This window comes from Peromyscus maniculatus, chromosome X (assembly GCF_049852395.1).
Source record: "Peromyscus maniculatus bairdii isolate BWxNUB_F1_BW_parent chromosome X, HU_Pman_BW_mat_3.1, whole genome shotgun sequence".
Lineage (NCBI taxonomy): Eukaryota > Metazoa > Chordata > Mammalia > Rodentia > Cricetidae > Peromyscus > Peromyscus maniculatus.
The window spans coordinates 133,596,745-133,618,154 of NC_134875.1; the positions used below are offsets into that span (position 1 = coordinate 133,596,745).

The 21,410-nt window shown below is 40.4% G+C and overlaps 1 protein-coding gene across 1 annotated transcript in view; it reads right to left on the reverse strand.

Annotated features, from left to right (window-relative positions):
* Cybb (cytochrome b-245 beta chain) overlaps positions 1-14,928 on the reverse strand; it is a 37,928-nt gene extending 23,000 nt beyond the window's left edge. Inside the window, exons 1-4 of the mRNA XM_006976911.4 lie at positions 14,791-14,928; positions 12,801-12,896; positions 10,902-11,012; positions 325-409 (exon numbers count right to left, since the gene is read on the reverse strand). Coding sequence (XP_006976973.1) covers positions 325-409; positions 10,902-11,012; positions 12,801-12,896; positions 14,791-14,835 — 337 coding nt within the window. The 5' untranslated portion in view covers positions 14,836-14,928. The remainder of the gene's footprint in view (positions 1-324; positions 410-10,901; positions 11,013-12,800; positions 12,897-14,790) is intronic.
* Positions 14,929-21,410: the final 6,482 nt, after the last annotated feature.

Below are 21,410 nucleotides of genomic sequence, written 5' to 3' on the forward strand. Positions count from 1 at the left end.
AGCGATTCAGTAGAAGGAATAAAAATTTTTGTGTGTTTACTAACAAACATTTTTATACTAAAATAATAGGAAAATGGTGAGGATATGAGGGCAGATTCTATGGCATGTTTTTATTTTATTTATATAGGAAGACCTTATGGTTTAAAAAAAAAAACAGCATAGGTGTGAATCCTAAAATCAGGAAATAGAATTTGAACGCTTTTGAACTGAGCTCATCTGACCACAACATAATGGAGTTGTAGAGTCTGACACACATGTGTATCCATGAAGAGAGGGGGCCTCTGTTACAAATTGTTTGCATTTCAAATGTCTTTTAAAACTTACCAGTGTGAAGTGCTATCATCCATGCTACCATTTTATGGAAAGTGAGGTTCCGATCCAGTTGTCTTCGAATTCTTGTTGAGCAACACTTTGGATGGGAAGAGAATGGTAGAAACAGTGAGTGTGAAAGCTTTCTATGTCCCAGACACTCCCCGTGCATCACCTCACGTAATTCTCATCACCGCTCTACAAGGATATATTTCCATCCACTTGGTTGATTAGAAAACTGATAGAGGGAGGTAGTTCTCCCCGTTCAAACAGCAATCTTAAGTAATATGTTTCCTGCTCTTATACTAATGACATGAAGCCCTCTCTCAAATACCTTTTTCATTGTATAAAGTGCTGAATTTTGACAAATATATTTCTAGTCATGATTAATTTATTTAATAAACAAGGGATCTAGAAATTCATAAAGAGTTGGCCTATGATTACATTCCTAGGAGTCCGGTGGGGACAAAGATGAGTGAACAATTCTAGAACAAGCGAATAAGTCTTCAACCCAATTGCTCATATACACTATAGAAGGAGGGGTTAGTCAGAGACATTACAAGGAAGATCATTGTCATATAATAATAATAATAATAACTATATAGTTATTATATATAATATATTTATTATTATTAACAACTAGCAGTACTGAAAGCTCATGGAAGAGCTTCTTTAAGCCTTTTCCATGTATTGGCTCACTTCATTCTCACTCTTAGGCCAGTTTTATTAAGGAGGGACCATTACCTAACAGCCGAGGAAACAAAGATGATTATCCTGCCTTATGTGATACAGCCAGTAAGTGACAGAGATGGGAGTTCAACCCAGACCATCTGAGAACTGTTTGTATCAACAGTGCAGTAATTTATAGGATACCTTGACATTCAAACTAGAAGTGGGTCCAGTGTATTTGGCTCACCTCCATACGTTAGAGCACATGGATTTGAATCTGGAGTCAAGTCAGTGCTCAAAGCAGAGAAAGCAAAACCTAGCTGATGGTTAAAACAGAGTTTTATCCTCACAAATTCTGCCCATTTGCTTGGTCTAGCTGCTTTTCCCCACAATTTAAATGTACTGTCACAAAAAGTCCAAGTTCTTTAAAGAGGACGGCAAACTTCTAAAACAATCCTAGGTGTTGTCAATACATGGTCTAAATATTCAATTTAAATAAGGAGGTTACTTCTTTTTTAATAAATATTCCGACCTTGTAGAAAGAGATGATTACACAGAAATTGTACCTACCCTACTGTTTCTCAGTTCACCACACCTGAAAAGAGGGAAGGCTACATGAAAGATGATGCTTGGAATTGTAAGGAAGATGGTAAGGATTGCAAATAGAGCAGAAAAGTGTCATCAAGTGTCTTGTGTGACCCAGGTAATTTATTATCACTTGATGCAATAATGCAAGTATTCTTGTCTCCATTATAGATAAAAATTAAAATTTCACTTTGGCTGGGATCTCATTCTATTATTTGTCTATCAAATCAAGTACAAGGACACCATCATTATTATTCTAAGTGCCTCAAAAATCTGACTTAAGAATTTAAGTTTTGGTATCTTTAGTGGAAAGTGATCATAGAAAGTGAGGGTAGACTCTTGGGCATATACCCAAGGGATGTTCAAACATACCACAAGGACACTTGCTCAACTATGTTCATATCCGCATTATTTATAATAGCCAGAACCTGGAAACAACCTAGATGCCCCTCAACCGAAGAATGGATAAAGAAAATGTGGTGTATCTACACAATGGAGTACTAGACAGCCATAAAAAACAATAGCATCACGAAATTCACAGGCAAATGAATGGAAGTAGAAAATATCATCCTGAGTGAGGTAACCCAGACTCAGAAGGACAAACATGGTATGTACTCACTCATAAGTGGATACTAGATATAAAGCAAAGGATAATCAGACTGCAACCCACAACTCCAGAGAAGCTAGGAAACAAGGAGGACACTAAGAGGATTGCCTTGGGAAGGGAGATCCCAATGAGTAAACTTGGCATGTTGGGGGGAAAAAAAGGGTAGGGAATGGTGAATGAAAACATGAGGGAACAGGATGGTTGAGCTGGAACAGGAACAGAGTGGGAGAGCAAGGAAAGAGATATCTTGATAGTGGGAGACATTAACAGGGTAAGAGAGAAACCTGGTACTAGGAAAGTTCCCAGAAATCCACAAGGATGACCCCAGATTACTAGCAATAGTGGAGAGGGTGCCTAAACTAGCCTACTTCAGTAATCAGATTGGTGAATACCCTAACTGTCATCATAGAGCCTTTATCCAGTAACTGATGGAAGTAGATGCAGAGATCTACAACCATGCACCAGGCCAAGCTCTGGGAGTCCAGTTGAAGAAACAGAAGAGGGATTCTATGAGCTAGGGCATCAAGATCGTGATGGGGAAATCTGCAGAGACACCTGAACCAAGCTCAAAGGAACTCACGAACTTTAGACCAGCAGCTGTGGAACCTGCATGGGACCGGACTAGACCCTCTGCTTAATCGAGACAGTTGTGTAGACAGGTATGTTTGAGGGGCCCCTGGCAGTGGGATTGGGATCTATCCCTGGTGCATGAGTTGGCTTTCTAGATCTCATTACCTACGGTCAGACACCTTGCTCACCCTTGATGCAGCGGGGAGGGGCTTGGACCTGCCTCAACTGAATGTACCAGGCTTAGCTGTCCTTGTTGGAGGAGGGGATGAGGGGTGTGAGTCGTGGGGAGCTGGAGGAGGGATGAGAGGGGGATCTGTGGTTGGTATGTAAAATTAATAAAAAAATTAATAGAAAAATGAAAATCAGGGTAGAAGAATGAAGACTAGAATGGAAAGAAACCAATAAAGGGCATATTATCATTCAGCTACCACTGTGCTTTAACGGTGGCCTCATTCAGACCAGGGAACTCCTTTATAGTTTTAAGGAAACAGCCTCCTGTTTCTTTTTTATGTCCATCAGGGTTTTGCCCGAATAAGGCTGCCAGATCCCCTGGAACTGGAGTTACAGACAGTTGTGAACTGCCATGTGGGTGCTGGGAATCGAACCTGGCTTCGTTGGAAGAAGGGCCAGTGCTCTTAAAAGCTGAACCTCTGCTCTAGCCCAGCCTCCTGTTTCTTAACTGCCACATTCCTTCAGTTTTTAAGAGTACTTCTGCTAGGCAGAATTCTGGAATGATTTGTAATCATCTTGAACAATCTTCTCCCTTGACTTTGGATGGGACCTGTGACTATGATGTGTGATTTTGTTAGACTATATGATTAAATGGACTCTGCAGATGTAAAGTTCAAAATTGACCTAAAGAGGGAGATTTTTTTCCAGGTATCTGACACTATTACATAAACTCTTGAAATCTAGGTCTAGACGTCCCAAGTGGAGGAAGTTAGGGATTTGAAATACCAGAAGGATGTAAGGTACTGTTGCTGCCTGGAGGATGGAGACAGGTACATGGCAGGAGGTGGTAGGACCTGTGGGGTCCAAAAGTGGCCATAGGATAACTCCTAGCAGGGAAACAGGGACCACAGACCAGCAACTGTAATGAATGGAAGTTTGCTAAGAAGGAGCTCGGAAAAGGGTTTTTGGTTTGTTGTTTTTTATTTTGTTGTACAGAGCTGAGGATGGAACCCAGGGCCTTATGCATGCTGGAAACATACTCTATCTCTGAGCCCAGACTTTCAGAAGAATATTCTAATCCATTTTCAAGGTACACTCATTTCCTCTCAGCCCAGCAAACATTTTTTGAATCTCAGTTTCATAGAACGCTGAATAGAAAAGTCAATCACAGAATACTGGACCTCTGCTTGCCACGACTTGCAGCTTGTAAATGAGGGTTGTTCAAAACCATTGCCTTTGTGGTGAGCCATTGCACAGGAGTAGAGAACTAATAGCATCCTTCCTGGAGTGGGGAACTGGATTGGACTCTTGGGCAGTGGTGGCATGGGCCTTTAATCTGAGCACTCGGGAGGCAGAGGCAGGCAGACCTCTGTGAGTTCGAGGCCAACCTAGTTTGAAAAGTGAGTTCCAGGACAGCCAGGGCTGTTACACAGAGAAACCCTCTCAAAAAACCAAATCCAAATAAAGAATCACAGGATGGGAATTAGCATAGTTGAAAGCAGTAATGAATTACATTTGAAAGTAAGTTTTGCCTCCACATGTGTCTATGGTGAGTCACAGACCTACCACTTAGCTGTAGGACAATTTTCTCACCTAGATAATCATCGAAGTTCTTCTCTAGGAGGCATGTATTCATTGAGAGATGTTTCATTAGAATTTAATGTTATTTTGCATCATTGTGTAACGAACTCCTCATCTAATGTACCCCAGCTCTCCAGCTACAGGGCAAGTATCCTGTACAAAGATGAACATGCTATGTACTTGCCAATTTTTCTTTAATAATTACTTGGTCACCCAAATGGAGCACACTTTTTACTGCCTTGAAAATAAGATCATTAAGCCTATCTACATTTGCCACTGTTTATTTTCTATTGTCTTGAAGGGGGATTGAAAGAAAAATTCACTAGCTCCTCCCACATCATAACAAATCTGAAGAGAAATAATATGGCTTTGTTGAGCTCCCTACGTCATCTCCATAGTTCCGTCTTTATCGCTCTCATTAGCATCAACAAAATTTGAGAAATAATAGATGTTGATGTCCCTAACCAACCTTTGACACAAACCCTTAGAAAAAATAAATGCAGTGTCAGAACAATGGAGAGCTATGATTTGGTAATACAGTGTCTCTTCAAAGATAAGCATTCTATCTTAACAGCTAGTTAACACGAAGAAGATTTTATTCAAACAGTAACTGGTGAGTCAAGGGAACAGGTCCCATCAGGGCAGCGTCAATCCTTCATCTTTCCTAAGCACAGGCTTCAGTGTGCTCAGGAATGGCAAGGCACCCTCAAGAAAGCCACAAGTCATGCTGATGCTGAGCTTTCAAGAGAATGATCTCCTCACCACTTCCTGAAAATGAGGCACGACGATAAGCTGGTGAAGTTGGAAGGAAGAGCTTTACTGTCTTTGATTGCCTGGGTCCTTTCTGTTCCTCCTCACCCTACAGATACCAGTTCTGTGCTTTGAATTGTTACCAGCCATCTCCCAAACAGACAAGCTGTCATCACGCCTTACAGCTTCCTCAGGGAACTACCTCTTTGCCTTTGTCCACTGACTTCTAAAAGGAAGTTTCTCTGTTACTGTCACAGAGGGCCTTGCCTAATTTCAACAAATTGTCATTATAGTGCAAGGGCAATTGTTGGGACATCCTGGCAAATTTCTATGCTCTATTGAAACTGAATTTCAAAATAATGAAAAGTGGAACTAAAATGAAGTCTATATTGAATAGGGTATATTGTGAGCTTTTGTAGCTCTAGTTTATGTATACTTGGTCTGATTGCGTTTGCATTACATATTTACAAGCACTTTAGGTAAAATGTCAAGAGTTATCCTTACATTTAGCTATAGATCTCAGGTGAAGAAACAGTCAGCAATGGCATACATGTGGCTGTAAAAATATGTGGTAAATATGAATGATAACGCTTTTTATGGTACTCCTTATACTTTTGGAATCCCATGGCTATTCTATATCGCTTCCACATGACTCTAAGCTCCTTATGCTTGTGGCTGTCTGCCCTTCCTCACTCTGTGTCTCCAGTTATTAATGCATAGAAAGACCTCCACTGGGGGGACAACTCAACATTGACAAACTGAATCAGTAGATGTTTAATAAAAGTGTGTTCATTCATTGTTCTTCTGTTTTCAACACTGGAGATGGAATGTATGGCCTTTCCTACTTGGCATGTTCTTCCACTAAACTACAGCCCTTCCTAGCAGGGCGTATTTATGAGTACATTTTCATCCTTTGACCTGCTTTCCTGCTAAATTGTTCCTGAAACAAAAAGCACAAGGGATTCCCCTCTAGGAGGCCACATGGTTTGAGACAGCCATGATGAGGCCCTCCGACTCTGAGCCTGTACAAGGCAAAAGACCTTACCTTTTAACCTTCCTGTTTCATCCTGACCTGAAGATTAGGATGGGTCACAAGTTAGAAATGTGTTTCTACATATCCAAGTGAGGTTGTTAAAAGTTCACCAAGGACTTCCGTATGCTTAGGCCTATCATTTCCCCATCTCCCTCAACAAAGCTAGCTGAGAACCTTTACCCTTTTTCTTTCTTTCTTTCTTTCTTTCTTTCTTTCTTTCTTTCTTTCTTTCTTTCTTTCTTTCTTTCTTTCTTCCTTCCTTCCTTCCTTCCTTCCTTCCTTCCTTCCTTCCTTCCTTTCTTTCTTTCTTTCTTTCTTTCTTTCTTTCTTTCTTTCTTTCTTTCTTTCTTTTTTGAAAAGGGTAAGGATACATAGCCAGAGGGCTTTTTCCCCTCTGGGTAATCAGAAATCAAAGTCTGAATGATTCAGACCTCTAAAACTGATCAGAAATTCTGTGGATGTTTAGTTAGCACAGTGTCCCATTAACAAGCTCTTGAAATTATTATATCCTTATCATTTCTAGAGTAGGTTATTTAGCAGGTTCAAATGCTCATTTTAAACAGAGCCACAGGGACAGTTACAGGTGTTTAGTTGACACATTCAAAATCGAAAAGGCTCTAGGAGCACAATTACCTGGCTTTCAACCCAATACTCCCATTTAATTGTGTTCCCACCTCACTCGCCTGACATGAGTTCTATGGAGCTTCAGTGAGCTGTGGCGGCTGCGATTTCCGACATGAGTCACAGCATATTCATTCATTTAAATCTCAATCAGAAAAGCAGTTTCGTTTTTCAAAGTTCACATTTCAGATTGCCAATCTCAGAAGGAAGGGCATGCCATACCTGGAGCAGGCCGTTGCTTCTGAGGGAGGGGGAGGGGGAAGGGTAACAGACTAGGTGGTATGAAAGCAGGAAGAGCAGTTCTAGGGAGGAAGAGTATGAATGGGAATGAATGGCAGAGAGATGGGGAGAGGGGGTAGTGGAGACACCAACCAGAACCAAGGATGTACAAAAATGCCCTAAGGAGAACCATTACTTTGTATGCTAATGTAAATAAATAACAAAGGACTGAGGGAAATTGTTCTTTTGTGGGAGGATCTAGCTAGTTACAGGGTTGGGCTTTTCTCCAATCTGTCACTCTCTGCTATTAAAGATTCTCATGAATGTCTTCACCCGTGTGGACCACAAGACGCCCCAAAATTGACATTTTATATGTGCTGCTCATGGGACATGGACACTCAAGGCAATGTAACTTTGGGTTGTGGGGTAACAGGGATTTCTTAACTGACCACCTTGGTGAAAACACTGCCTGTTTCTCAGGCTTTACTTCCTCTAAATAGAAAGCATTCAAATGGGGACAGGGAGAATTTTTTCTTAAGCACCCAAATCATGTCTCTATAAAAACTAAAGGCTGTTGTGCAATGGCTTCATCTAGCAAGTCTTCATCTGGCTCCTGTGCTATTTAAAGATGGGTGCATAGCTTGGCTATCAGCCTTGCAATCCAGTGGGATCTCATCTCCGTTGAGTCTTCCATTCAGGAGATTATTCGGAAAGCCTGATGGTCAATGTCTAACACTAGGGGCTGTTGTTAGCTTTTGCCCTGGGTTCTCTCAGTGTGCAGGCAGACTTGTAACACATGGAATTAATCACTTAGATAAAGGAGCTTTGTCATAGTATTTTCCAGAGCTAAAGGACCTGACCCTTTCCAGAGAACTTCAAAGGACTTGCTGACATTCTTTGTTTATGTCTGTTTGTCTGTCTGTCTGCCTGTCTGATTTGTTGGTTTGCTGTCATTTTTCTCAACTCCATAGGGATTTGCAGTGCTGGAGCTGGGACTCGGGGCCTCCTGCATGCTAGGTTAATGCTATGCTACTGAGCCACACCCTTTTCCCGACTCTTCATGTAAAATTAGACCCCCAAGAGTGGAGTTTAGGGAGTATGTTTAAGATGAAATGGTATTTGGTAAAGAGGTGGATAGTATCAAAGTTTAATTGTCTGTTCATCTCATGTTAGCAAATTTGCGAGCTGTATGTTTTTAAACAAAAACTCTTCATTAGGCTAATATGAATTTTGTATGATTCGGAAAAGGGAGGCAAAGTGAAATGCAAGTTGTACCTGTAATTCACAATCTAGTTCATATATTCAGCAATTGTCGGATGAAATGTTAGTCCTTTAGCTATACATTTAAGCTTGGAGTTTCTCAGCAAAATCCCTGCTTTCTACCTCAGTCTTAGCTTAGAGCAGTAGTTCTCAACCTGTGGGTCATGACCCATTTCACAGCGGGTTGAAAAACATGGATGTTTACATTACGATTCATAACAGTAGCAAAATTACTGTTATAAAGTAGCAACAAAGTAATGTTATGGCTTGGGTCACCACAACATAAGGAACTGTATTAAAGGGCCACAGCATTAGGAAGGGTGAGAATCACTGTCTTAAACACTTACCCATTACAATTACTTCACTCTCATAAACAAGAGTTTGCTTGCTGTTTTCCTTCCAAATTGATTTCAACTTAAATATTTTAAGATTTTAGGAGAGAGGGAGAGAGGGAGGATGGGGTAGGCATGTTTGTGTGGTAGCCAGAGGTCTATATCAAGCGTCTCTCTCAATTTTCCACTTGATTTTTGAGGCAAAATTTCTCACTGAATCTGGAGCACACCAATTCTGGAGGACGAAGTGGCTGTTGAACTCCAGGTCCCAGGAGGGCACTAACCCCTAATATTTCTCAGGAATTCTTTCAATGTGGTCAGGAATAGTTTAAAAAAAAATCCAAAGTGAAGCAGGGTCTGGCTGATAATTAGGTTTTAAAGGCTAGTTACACAGAACTATCGCCCAATCAAGCTCATGATGCTGTCTCTCCTTGGTGAGAGTGACATGTTCAACCTGCCCAGTTCTGTGCACTGTTTCTCCATTTCTTCCTATGGAGCGAATATACTATCCCTCTTTCTCCCAAGCCAGATAGAACCTGACTTACATTCATCTTCATTCTCCAAGTACACAAACATTCATAGAAGGAAAACAATCTAGCTATAGATTCATACATTGGGTAAATATCAACCTTGGTGTTTCTTTTGGTACTGGCAATTGACCCTACAGCGTCATGCATGGTTGGCAAGTACTGTACCACTGAGCTGCAACAAATACATTTAAATAGAACACAATAAACGGTGATAATAGATATAAAATTTCTCATTTTTGAGAGTGAGATTTTCTCAACATTTTCTATGCTTTTTTGTATGCCCATGTTATTTTCTCCACATAGAATATTTCTGTATTTCATCAACAAATTCTAGATGTTATGTCCTCATATGCCCATTCTCAGGCTACTTTCTCTCTGAAATCTTCCTGGCATTCCCTGACCCATCTAATGTCATTTCTGTCTTATTTGATCCTCCATGGCTCTTTATTTTAATGTTTTATGGGTTCTACCATAAACATTTATTTGAACACATGTGCTAAATAAATAGCAATGACTTAGCCAGGCTGTGGTGGCACACGCCTTTAATCCCAGCACTCGGGAGGCAGAGCCAGGCGGATCTCTGTGAGTTCAAGGCCAGTCTGGTCTACAAAGTGAGTTCCAGGAAAAGCGCAAAGCTACACAGAGAAACCCTGTCCCAAACAAACAAACAAATAAATAAATAAAATAACAATGACTTAATTTTCATCTTCATATAATTTTACCAGTAAAAAAATGTATATAAAATCTTATAGGTTAAAAATACTCTTTCTATATCAAGGTGCTCATTAAAATCTTGATGTGAGGGCAAAGAGGGCTCTGGGCATGTAGGAAAGCTCTGAAACTTCCAATCCCATAGAGCTAAAATTTCTTTAGTTTGCTTTGTTTTACTTTTAAAAGGATCTCACTATGTACCTGATGCTGGCCTAGAACTCACTATATAGCATGGGATGGCCTCAAATTTAAGATATGTCTGTCTCAGGCTCCTCATTGCTGGGATTATAGATTTGTGCCATCATAGGAATCAGCTATTCCTACTCATATTTTCTTTTCTTTTCTTTTCTTTTTTTTTTTTTTTTTTGAGACAGGATTTCTCTGTGTAGCTTTGTGCCTTTTCTGGAACTCACTCTAGCCCAGGTGGGCCTCCAACTCACAGAGATCTGCCTGCCTCTGCCCCATGAGTGCTGGGATTAAAGGCATGCGCCACCACTGGCCAGCTCATATTTTCTTATAGTATGTTGTTTTGTGCATCAATTGAATTTGCTTGAGATGCTACACAGAAAATGTTTTTTTTTCTGATAAAATTTAAAAAATATTCTTGAACAGTTAGTTCCAAAATATCACATGTCTGGCTCATATACTCCTAATACATGTATGTTTTACTTCATTACTATTGATGATATATAGTTTGTTTAGCTGCTTCTTAAAATTTCCAAGTTAAATGATTGCTCCAGGGAACTCTACCCTCAAATAGTATAATATATATTATTTGATATATACTATTGTATATATATTCATATGTGTATAGGTAAATGTATATGATGTATATTATAGCATAGGACACAAGAGAAGCTTCACAAAGCATTATTTGCTTTTCCTTAGAAAGAGCATTTGGCATGATGGATTGAAACTTTGAGGTGCTCCACAGAATATTTATTTGCTCTTACCGCACTGGAACCCCTGAGGAAGGAGAGCAGATTTCGACACACTGGCAGCAGGATCAGCATGCAGTTGAAATTCAGGCAGGCTGCAGGTGCCCTGGCCAGAGCCAGTGCTGACTAAAAGAGAGAGGATAGGGAATAGAGAGACTTGGGTGAGCAGAATACCCACATTCCCCTTCCCTGGAGTCCTATCATGGGACCCCAAAAAAGCTCCTTCAAGACATCTGGAAAGAATTTCCTTCAGAGCAGAGGACTTTTTTCTTAGGGTCCACTGATGTGCTTTCTTTTAACCTGAAACTGCCTTTTAACCTCAACTGAACATTTTAAAGTTTCAAACCTGAAGAGAAGTTGAAATGAACGTACTTTGAGTCGTGTTTATCCACCTCCCAGACTAAACCTTTTAAATTTTAGTATGCGTGCTTTATCGACCTCTCCACCCCTTTCTCCATTTGCGGAGAGTATCGGGTGTCCTCCTCTATTTCTGTTGCTCTCTGCTTTATGCCATTGAGACAAGGTGTCAGCTTGAAGCAGGATCTCACCGTCTGATGTTTCTCTAGTCTGGTGTTCAGCACGCTCCAGGGATCCTACCGTCCCCACTGCTGCCTTATCCTTCCAGGAGTGGGGTTCTGGGTGCCTGTGGCCACACTTGCCTTTGTGCCCGGGTGCTGGGGAACTGAACTCTCGTCCTCATGCTTGTGCGGCAAGAACTCCTATCCTCTGAGCACCCCCTTTACGTGGTTGATACATTTGAAAGTAAGTTCCATGCATAAGTTGACTTCCTCCTAAGTCTTTGAGCATGCGAACCATTAACATGAGGTCAGTATCAAAACCAGATCTTTGATTTTAAACAAAATCCCCTTAGCATTCAGACCTTAACTGTAACTTAAGTTGATATGGTGTAATACTTGGGCAAAATGGGTTTTGCAACATCTAAAGAAGTTGCCTGTTCTACAACCTACAGGGTCAGCATGAATACATTAGAGACAATTTTAATAATGTCATACGATTGTTTGATAATACTTATACATATGATTAGAACATATTATTAGTGTAAGCAATTAATATTTTCAGCATTATATAACAAATTATGTGTTCTGGGAGTGTGGCTGCAGTTCTAATTGTTTTCATTTGTGATATAAATACCTGACAATTCAAGGAAAAAGATTACTTAAAGACTCAAAGAAATTCAAGGACCTCCACACTGCTGGCCTACTGAAATGCTGTAGTACACGAACAAGTCCCTGCCGGTCTCCAGATGTAGCTTGAAGTCGATTTTCTCAAGATCATTTCATGTGTCATTAGGAGGAAGGCAAAAAAAAAAAAAAAAAAGGTATGAACCATCTACCTTGGAAAAATTACAGAGAATTTCAATTGTCACTTGTGGGTGGTTCCCAGTAGGCTTTCCATTCTACAGATTCCTATGTTAAGCCTGGTACATATTGCTAGAGAGGGATGCAGCTTAGACCCTCTGCCATACTTGTTTGCTACGCTGGCAGGCCTTAAGAGACTCTTGACAGAGAATTTGCAATTGGGGGTGAAACTGGTGATGTTGTCTTGGTTGGTCAGATTATTTCTTTTAACTCTTAAAAGGAATAAATATGAGCACATCTGCCTAGAAGTGTGAGCTGGCCAATATTGCATGAGGTAGAAGTTTACTTACCCACCCACCCCCCAAAAGCTGGGCGGTGGTGGCGCACGCCTTTAATCCCAGCACTCGGGAGGCAGAGCGAGGTGGATCTCTGTGAACTCAAGGCCAGCCTGGTCTACAGAGTGAGTTCCAGGACAGGCATCAAAGCTACACAGAGAAACCCTCTCTTGAAAAAGAAGAAGAAGGAGGAGGAGGAGGAGGAGGAGGAGGAGGAGGAGGAGGAGGAGGAGGAGGAGGAGGAGGAGAAGTTTACTTACCCCAAGGAGTTTTCGAGTATAATAGTACTTAGGTCCATCATCATAAACCTTGTAGTAATGGACAAAGAGGAAGACATTCAACCCCAACCACACCAGCTGCACAAACAGAAAAAGTCAGGTGAAGTTTATAAATCTAAATGGGTAGAGATGGTAAAAAAAAAAAAAATCCCATATGACACTGGAGTCAAGTGAAGGACAGGACTTCCCTCAAGTTCAGACTTTGACATTGATGGTTACAGAGCTGAGCACAATCAGCTTAGAGGCAGCTCTTTCCTATTCCAGTGCCACTCCACTTTTCAGTAGCTGACTTTATCTTTCTTCATCGTTTTGCATCATGACTCCACTACTTGGTCAACATTAAATTAATAACAGTCTGTCTCATCTCCTCTCTCCTCCTCTTTTCATCTTAAGCTCAGACAGAGAGGTAACAATGGTGGATAAGTAAAGTGAGAAGAGATGGAAATACGGTATTGTTGTTGACTCAACCTGCAGAAACTGAGCTCTACTCTCACAGATGCCAGTAATCTACTTGCAGCACATACAGCTTACCATTCTATCTGGTAAGTTTTCCTTCACTTTTAAAGGAGGGGATATTGAACGTGGGCAAGGGGGTCAAGGTCATGAAATTTACAAAAGTAAACATTCTAGATTTTAAGTTCGCATTTGATGTCAACAACCTTATGAAGGGGTGATACTGCCCAGTCTTCTACCTTCAGTTCCATAGTGATTTTTTTTCAATATTAAATTATTAGTTATTATTAATACTAGCTATGAAATACCCATGAATGCTTCCTAACAGTCTCTCTTTATGAAGAAGGTGCTACAGAAACTTCATTTCTTACCCCGCCATTCCCCCTAACTCTAGATTTCTAAGCCATGTCTTTACTTTCATCTGTACACATACATAATTTCAAAGACTACTTCCTGGGAAACTGTAATTAGAATGAAAGTTGTATTTCACCTTGTTTCTTAGGTGAGTCACCTGCCCTTAAAATGGTGGCAAGTACTCAGAACTACAGCTTCAAATCCCCATGTTCTATGTTGCATTAGAATGTTGGTTTGGCATGAGCCATGTTTCAATCAAATATTTGTTGTTTTAATTTTATTTGTGCTATTAATTTATGTATATCTCCAGAACTCAAAGAGTCCATGCATTACATGGTAAATTTTCACCAAACTTCCATTCATAAGCAATTTTTGATATCATGCTGCATTAGCTGTTTGGCAAGGATATTTAGATAGCACATTTCTTTCAGATTCATCCTTAATTGCTTTGCTGAGAACACTAACTCAAGAGTACAGAACAGAAATCAATGTGTAATTGAAAATTAGCCACAACCTTACTTCCAAAATTGTGTCTCAAGATAAATAGGTTGATATATAATTGCATATTATAGACATAATTTATATGTATATAAATACATATAATATACATACTGCATATGTATTAGTCTAAATTTCAAGTTTTTCATCTCAATTTGTTGCAAAATTCACAAGTAACTACAGTTCAGACCTCATAGGGAAAAAACGTGCTTATTTTAAAAAGAAATTTGAGAATTTTGGTCGTTTGGTTGTTATTACTGAAATAAAGGTAGACCCCTTCCCATCCAAGAAATCTATAAGAATAAATATTATTTAGAAAACAGTAAAGTTTTAATTGACCATTTTATGTAGGTCACATAAAAAGTGGAAAATTTTACCTCTGAGCAATTAAAAAAAATCTCAGTATTAGAGATCTTTAGTACTAACTGTCTTCTATTCTCTCTGTTAAATGCTGGCTAATTTTATAGTCTTAGTAACTCAGAAATAAACGAGGAGAAATGAGAGCCATTGATGCATAGTTTTAATGACATTTAAATAGATGTTTGTTCACAGAGTAAGTACATTTCTTAAGCAAACAACAATAAGAAAACCCACTGCTCTATTTTTGGCTCCCAAGAGAACTTCAGCATGTTAAAGAGTTTAGAATTTCTCTGCCGTTGGTACTTACAATGACAAAGATGGAGAGTCCCTCATTCACAGCCCAGTTCCCCATGGTAGCAAAGGTTGAGTGTGCTGGGTCTGCCTCTCTCCTCCACTGTGCTTCTTCTTTGTATGAGGAAATGAAAACAGCAGCCTTGGGGCAATATGTTTCCTTTTCTATTATCAGAAATTAGCTAATCATTGGTCAACTGAAGGCCTGTTTCCATAACAAATTTAAATCTTTAAACCACGTAAAATCTCCAGAAAGAAAATGGATCTCGTGATTCAATCACATTGGAAAATAAAATCAATTGCTACAACTGAGAGACTATTTGCCAAGTTTTTAAATTTGTTTTATTATTTATCAGGTTATTTGTGCAGTTTATGAATGTATTATACTCAGTGGATAAATTTTTTTAGCTAACAGTTGTCTACTTGCAAATTTCAAGTTATTCACCTAACCATGGATAAAACATATAGGTGCTGGGTAAAACATTAAACACATGTGACATCTTCTGACAGGCTCTTACAACAGTATTTAATCTTACTGGATAAAGTAAAAGGAGTGATAGATGCTGTTTATAGAGTATTAACCATGTGCCAATTTTACATCCTAAAATGGATATAGGTCTATATTGTGTACATACATTTGTGAATTGAAACATACATATAAATACATATGTATGCATACACAGAAACATACTTGTGCCCACATATACATCAATTCAGTTGATTCTCATGACTCTACTCCTATAGAGTCGATTCTATTTTATGATTGCATTTACAGATGAGGAAGCCAAGATCCAGAGCAGTGAACTTATTTAAACCCAGTAACAATGCCAAGGAATAGTGCAGGTGCTCATTTGAAAGTCCAAACAACCAACATTACCTGCAAGTAAGACACCAGGGGAAAAAAGTTTAAATTTGTCAGCTCCACCTTAAATCACTCCACACAGGACTACAGGAAAGGGAAATGTACCAAAAGTACTCAAATGTTTAGATGACAATCACGTTTCCAGGCAGACATTCTATATGCTGTGCCTAAACATATATCAAAGGTATACCAGTGTATGGTAGATGCTAAAGCTAGATGTAGCACAACTACCTCCTGGCTGCTACTCTGTCCTCAAGACGTGAAACAGGTGGATGGTGACCTGACTGTGTGATGAAAGTTGACTGTACAAAGATGGCTGTACAGTATTTACAGCTAATAGAGAAGTCCAAGAAACAAAGCAGAGCCCTGGAAGAGGACAAAAGAGCGAAAGAACCGAGGCACAAACTCTCTCGGTTGTTGTCTACAAAACACATGGACAACCTCTGGGATTGTGCCAATTAGTAAATCAGTATGTTTTTTTCATTGTGTGATATTTAAAGAAAGGTAGTTTGACTTCCCCATGGTAATCAGAACATGTATAACCCACACAAAGCAAAACCACCTCCTGGGTTCATTCCCCAAAACAGATAGGAATCATTAGAAAATCGGAACATTAGCAAGTTACATGCTTCTTTGTTTGCTGATCTGTTTGCCTACCCTCTCTGAGTACTGCTGTTTTTCACAGAGAACGACATTTGTCAGCCAGCTTAGACTGACGGCTTCCGGTTGGCCCAGCTAAACTGCAGTAGAGAAGCCACAATGTTTCTCACCGCAGAAGTTTGCTTCAGGAGGCATTCACCAGGTGGGTGAATTGCTACTCTGTCTCCAGCTTCCCCTTCAGCCCTTCCCTTCAGTGTGTGAGCACCTGCTAGTCAGTAGCATCGTAGGGCTCCAACTTGCCAGATGGCCCTGGCTGCTGTGCGGGGGCGGGAGGTTAGACAACCACCTCCCAATTCCCCTCTGACTGAGAGCTAACCACTTCCTGTAGTTATTCTTTTTTTATGTTGCCTCTTGTCCCCTGTTGGGATTCTCCACTTTTCCATCACCCATGTAACACTTGTCTGGTGTAAAAGTCTCTGTCGAAATAGGTGGTTTCTGTTTTTTACTTGGATTTTGAAACAAAGTAATTCAGATGAGTAGTTTTTTTTTTTCATGTAGCTAAAGAAGTGAAGTGAGTCCTATATGCCTAAGGAACAATAAAACACCATAAACATGAATTCCCTTTATCTTCTCCACTCACAAACTCCCTTTTAAGGATGACTCCTAGTCTTTCAAGCTTTTCAAAATTCAACAAGTTCTTCTGTATCTCTCCCCTCGTTTCTCTTTCCTACCTAATGGGTTATCTTTCCTGTCCCTCTTCATGTTTCCTCTACGGTTTTTCATGTGTGTTCTGAAGCCTGTGCTCTACTGCAGAAGAACAGAGAGTGCCATGCACATTCACAGACTAAGAAGCACTATTTTCTGTTTCTTATAAACGTGCTCGGTGGACGTTAACCCCTCCTTTTCCTTCCCTCTAAAATTCAGAAGAAAATTCAGAGAAGGAAGCATTTTGCCATGGGTAAGCAAGTATTCCCTTCTGTTGATTGGCCTCCCCCCCCCTCATGAAACTAATCACGACACTCCGAGTTGCATTTTCCTGAGTCTTAAGAGCCTCAATCAGTTTCACAGCTGGAGAAGATCAGTTGCGATGAAAAGTAAAATCTTTCTTCCATGGAAACTAACTTCCCTTTTGAGAAGACTAAAATCTGCAGTGTGCATTGCCCTCGAAAACACAGGTGGACAGGGTGATAAAGGGTCAGCGGGATTAGCTGTGTAGCACTGATTACACAAGGAGAATAAAAAAACTTAAACCTCTGGATTAGCTAATGGGTATTAGCTAAGGGCTCATTTGTCCCCATCCATTCAGCTTCCACTGGCTCTTGAACTGGTGGCATTCAGTTAGATTGTGGAAAACTTAAGCACGAACTCACAAGCCCTTGAGACACAGCAGAGAGGCAGTCCCAAGTTTCAGAATATTCCCTGATTTCACTTCCTGAATGTGATTCTGTCTTTTCTGTCTTGATAGCTCAATTTGCAAATTAGATTTCCCACAATTTCAAGGAGGAAAATTGCTATAGAAAGGGAGAGATGTAACTACATCAAAAGTCCTGATGAATTTTGTTCCTAGTGCTAATGAAACTATGTTTTCTTTCTTTTGTAGCTAGCTTGTGTTCACTGGGCTTTCCAGAATTGCCGTGTTTGGCAAAATCTGCAAAATTTGCCTAAGGTTTACAATGGAGAAGTTCCCTTGGACACAGTGATTGTCTTAGGTTGGGTCCTTGACATAAACAAGAGCAATGAGTGTTTTTGCATTCTCGTGAGGAACAAAATTAAAACTGTTTTTCTCTTCCTCTTTGTCAATGATGTATGTCTTGTGTGACTACAGTCTGTCACTACTATCATGTGCTAAAAAAATCTGAGTAAGAATTGTATCAGGACATGGAGGAATGAGCTAGAACTGACAGGGAAGCCTCCCCTGAGGACTAGTTCTCACACTATCAGAAGGTCTATGAAGCCACCAAGAGAGAAGAACAATCACAAGTCCTACCCAGATGTCAAGCCTACACACCACAACAATGACTGGCCAGACAAGATATCCTCCATGGTGCAATTGCAGCACAGCTGTCTAAATGGACTAAAGGCACCCCCATGAGGAGGGAATTCATGCCTGGTACAACGAACCTAGCCAAGTACTAGTGACTGAGGCGGTCACAGACCCTAGAGGGGAAACATGATACTGCTATGTTCCTGACCCAGTACAATGTATAACTGTATTCTAATCACTTATCCTTCCACCCACACCAAAGAAGCTTAGCTCTTCCCTCACCAGAAAAGCTTCTTTTTGCAGCAGCGGCTACTACAGAGATCCACAACTGGTCAAAGCACAGAGAATAAGTGACTGTGGGGTGTTCTTCCAGTTTGCTTTCTGTTCCCGTGATAAACACTGTGACCAAAAGCAACATAGGTTTATTGCATCTTACAACTCCCAGGTTACACTCCATCACTGAACGAAGTCAGCACTGAAATTTAAGGCAGGAACCTGGAGGCAGGAACTGAAGCAAAGGCCATGGAGGAATGCTGCTTCCTGGCTTACTTAATCAACCTGCTTTCTTATACAACCCAGGGATGGCACCACTCAAAGCAGTCTAAACCCTCGTTCATCAGCCACTAATCACGAAAATGTCTCACAGACAATCTGATGGAGGCAGTTCCTCAACTGAGATTCCCTCTTCCAGATGACTCTAGTTTCTATTGAGTTGACAAAACCCTACCATCAAAGGTGACCCGTCCTAATGTTTATATCTACCATGCAACCCCTACACCTAAAGGGAACATAGAGGAAGAAGGGGCACAAAGATTGCAAGAAACAAGACTGAGATGCCTGCTGCTGCTAGATAGTGTCTTCTAGCCTTGACAAGGATGCCGTACCCATAAAAGCTCAACAATATGGTTGCCTAAATAAGATTTGCATAGGATAATACCAGTCAACGTACCATTGTTAATGGGGAAAATCTCACAAGGCCCTGCTCCTAGATGAAGAGCTATAAGCAATCAGTGGCTGCGGAGGGAGGGAAAATCACTTTTTTTTTCTGGTGATAAGCATCTTGATAGGTTATCCAATCCCAAGCTGTCAACCTTAAACACATATACAGGTGAGCAACACTAAATGGACTCAGGAGGTTTTACATAATACATGTATCTATGTAACAACAACTATTATAGAATGAGAGGCCATGTGTTTGAGAGGCAACAGGCATGCGAGGAGCAGAAGAAAGAGGTGGAAATGACGTAAACATAGTATTCATGAAATTCTCAAAAGAATTTAAAATGGAAAACTAAAAAACAAAGAGGGCATATACAGGAAATTATACCAACATAAATAAAACCTGAACTAGTAATGAAGACGGGGCGAGGAGATTTGAAGAGAGAGATGCTGACCACCTTTGAACTCTTAGTTTTATCTGCCTAGACATGTAGGCATTTCAGTTATTCGTAAAGAGTGGGTTTCCTAGGAAACAGTCTCTAAGGTAGAGATTAGTGTGCAACATTATTGGAGAGATTTCTTGCAGGTAAGTATCTAAGAAAGGAAAGAAAAGATAAGAAAACAGGAGCGTGCCAAAAAGAAAATGAATTATCATGCAGCAACCCCGCAATCTTGTGGGGAGATCTGAAACTGGAGTGACTCTGAGTAACCTTGGGGAAGATGACTCTGGATTTTAGTTGTTTGGTTTGGTTTATAGTTATAGTCTTGTAACTATAGCCAAGCAAGCCTGAAACTCACAGTGTTTCCCTTGTTTCAGCCTTCTGAGTGCTGAGATGCCCAACATGGGACACCACACCTGGAAAAGACGGTTTTATCAGAGACTATCTCTGTAGGTGTTTATAGTGTGATAGAAATAATATGCCTTGTTCACAAGAAATCACTCTGCACACTTACAGATGAAGGAAAAGCTCTCTACTGAAGTGCCTGGCCCACTGGGGTAATTCCCAAAGAACAGTCAATCTTAAATAGATGCCCCTAGCTTATATACACCTTGGGTTTATGAGTTTAACATAAGCACTGTCATCCTTAAATCTCTTTCAGGTCCCAGCTACACTGTGAACAATGTGAACAGAGATGGGAGACTGAAAATCTGGTCACTTGGGCAGACGGGAGATTTACACAGCAAAGATCTTGCCAGAATTGTTGTTTAAGTACAACAGTGTTGTTCTTTCTGAATAGTGGTTGCCTGGGCTCATCTTGCTCACCTGGCAGAATTATGCTTCCTGATAAGCCCTTTCATACTTAGCTTTGAAAAACCTTGTAGAGTGTAGAGTTGTGGTTCAGCCTCCAGTTCCCTGATACACAGAGGAAGAAGACACTAAAAGAAGTCTCCATATGCATGCTCAAAGCTTAAGTGAGCACGCAGCAACTGACAACGGTGCTGTCCCTAACCAAAAAGAAAGAAGCCAGTGCTGACAGCTCTTTGATCCAGAACTTCGAGCATCCAGCACTCTGAGTATACAAACTTTTGGTTCTCAAGTCATCCAGTCTATGCAACTTTATTATGACAGCCAAAGCTAACAGCTAGGTGAAATCAAAAACGCCCCACATAAGTCTGGGACTAGATGCATGTCCAGGAAAGACCTAAGAAGATCACAAGGGCTCACCTCTGACTGATTTCTAGACCCAGATCAAGCAGAAAAATGAAGATGTTAGGTAGGGCGCCAGCTCTGGGAAGGATTGATCAATGGGACCCCAAAACAGGACATACAGAACATTATGTAGTGGTGGTAATTCCAGATAGGCCAGATCAGGGCCCCACAAAGAGGACATAAAGAACAATAAGAGATGGTGATGGTCCATTCTTGCTGCCAGGTGGGCCACTCACACTAGCTTCTGCAACTTCCTTAACAGGAAAACATATAGAGAATGCTGTTAACCTTTCCCGGGTGATTTTTTTTTTTTACTTAAATGCTTATGCACATTCTTGAATCTTATATAGCTACTTAGAATGAATTTTTGAAAAAATGGGCTTCTGAGGAATGTATACCTTCTTCCTGGAAGTAGCTGCCCTGCAGGAGGGCAAAAAGAAAGGAATAACACAGGAAAAGAAATGTAAGACCCATGTTTGTCAGGGTCAAGGCTTTTCTGCTGGGTTCAGCCCATTCATTTCTAAAAAAAAAAAAAAAAATGCATTCTTGCTTCTTTGCTTCTTCTATTTAAACTGCTTACTCTACTACCATATCTCATC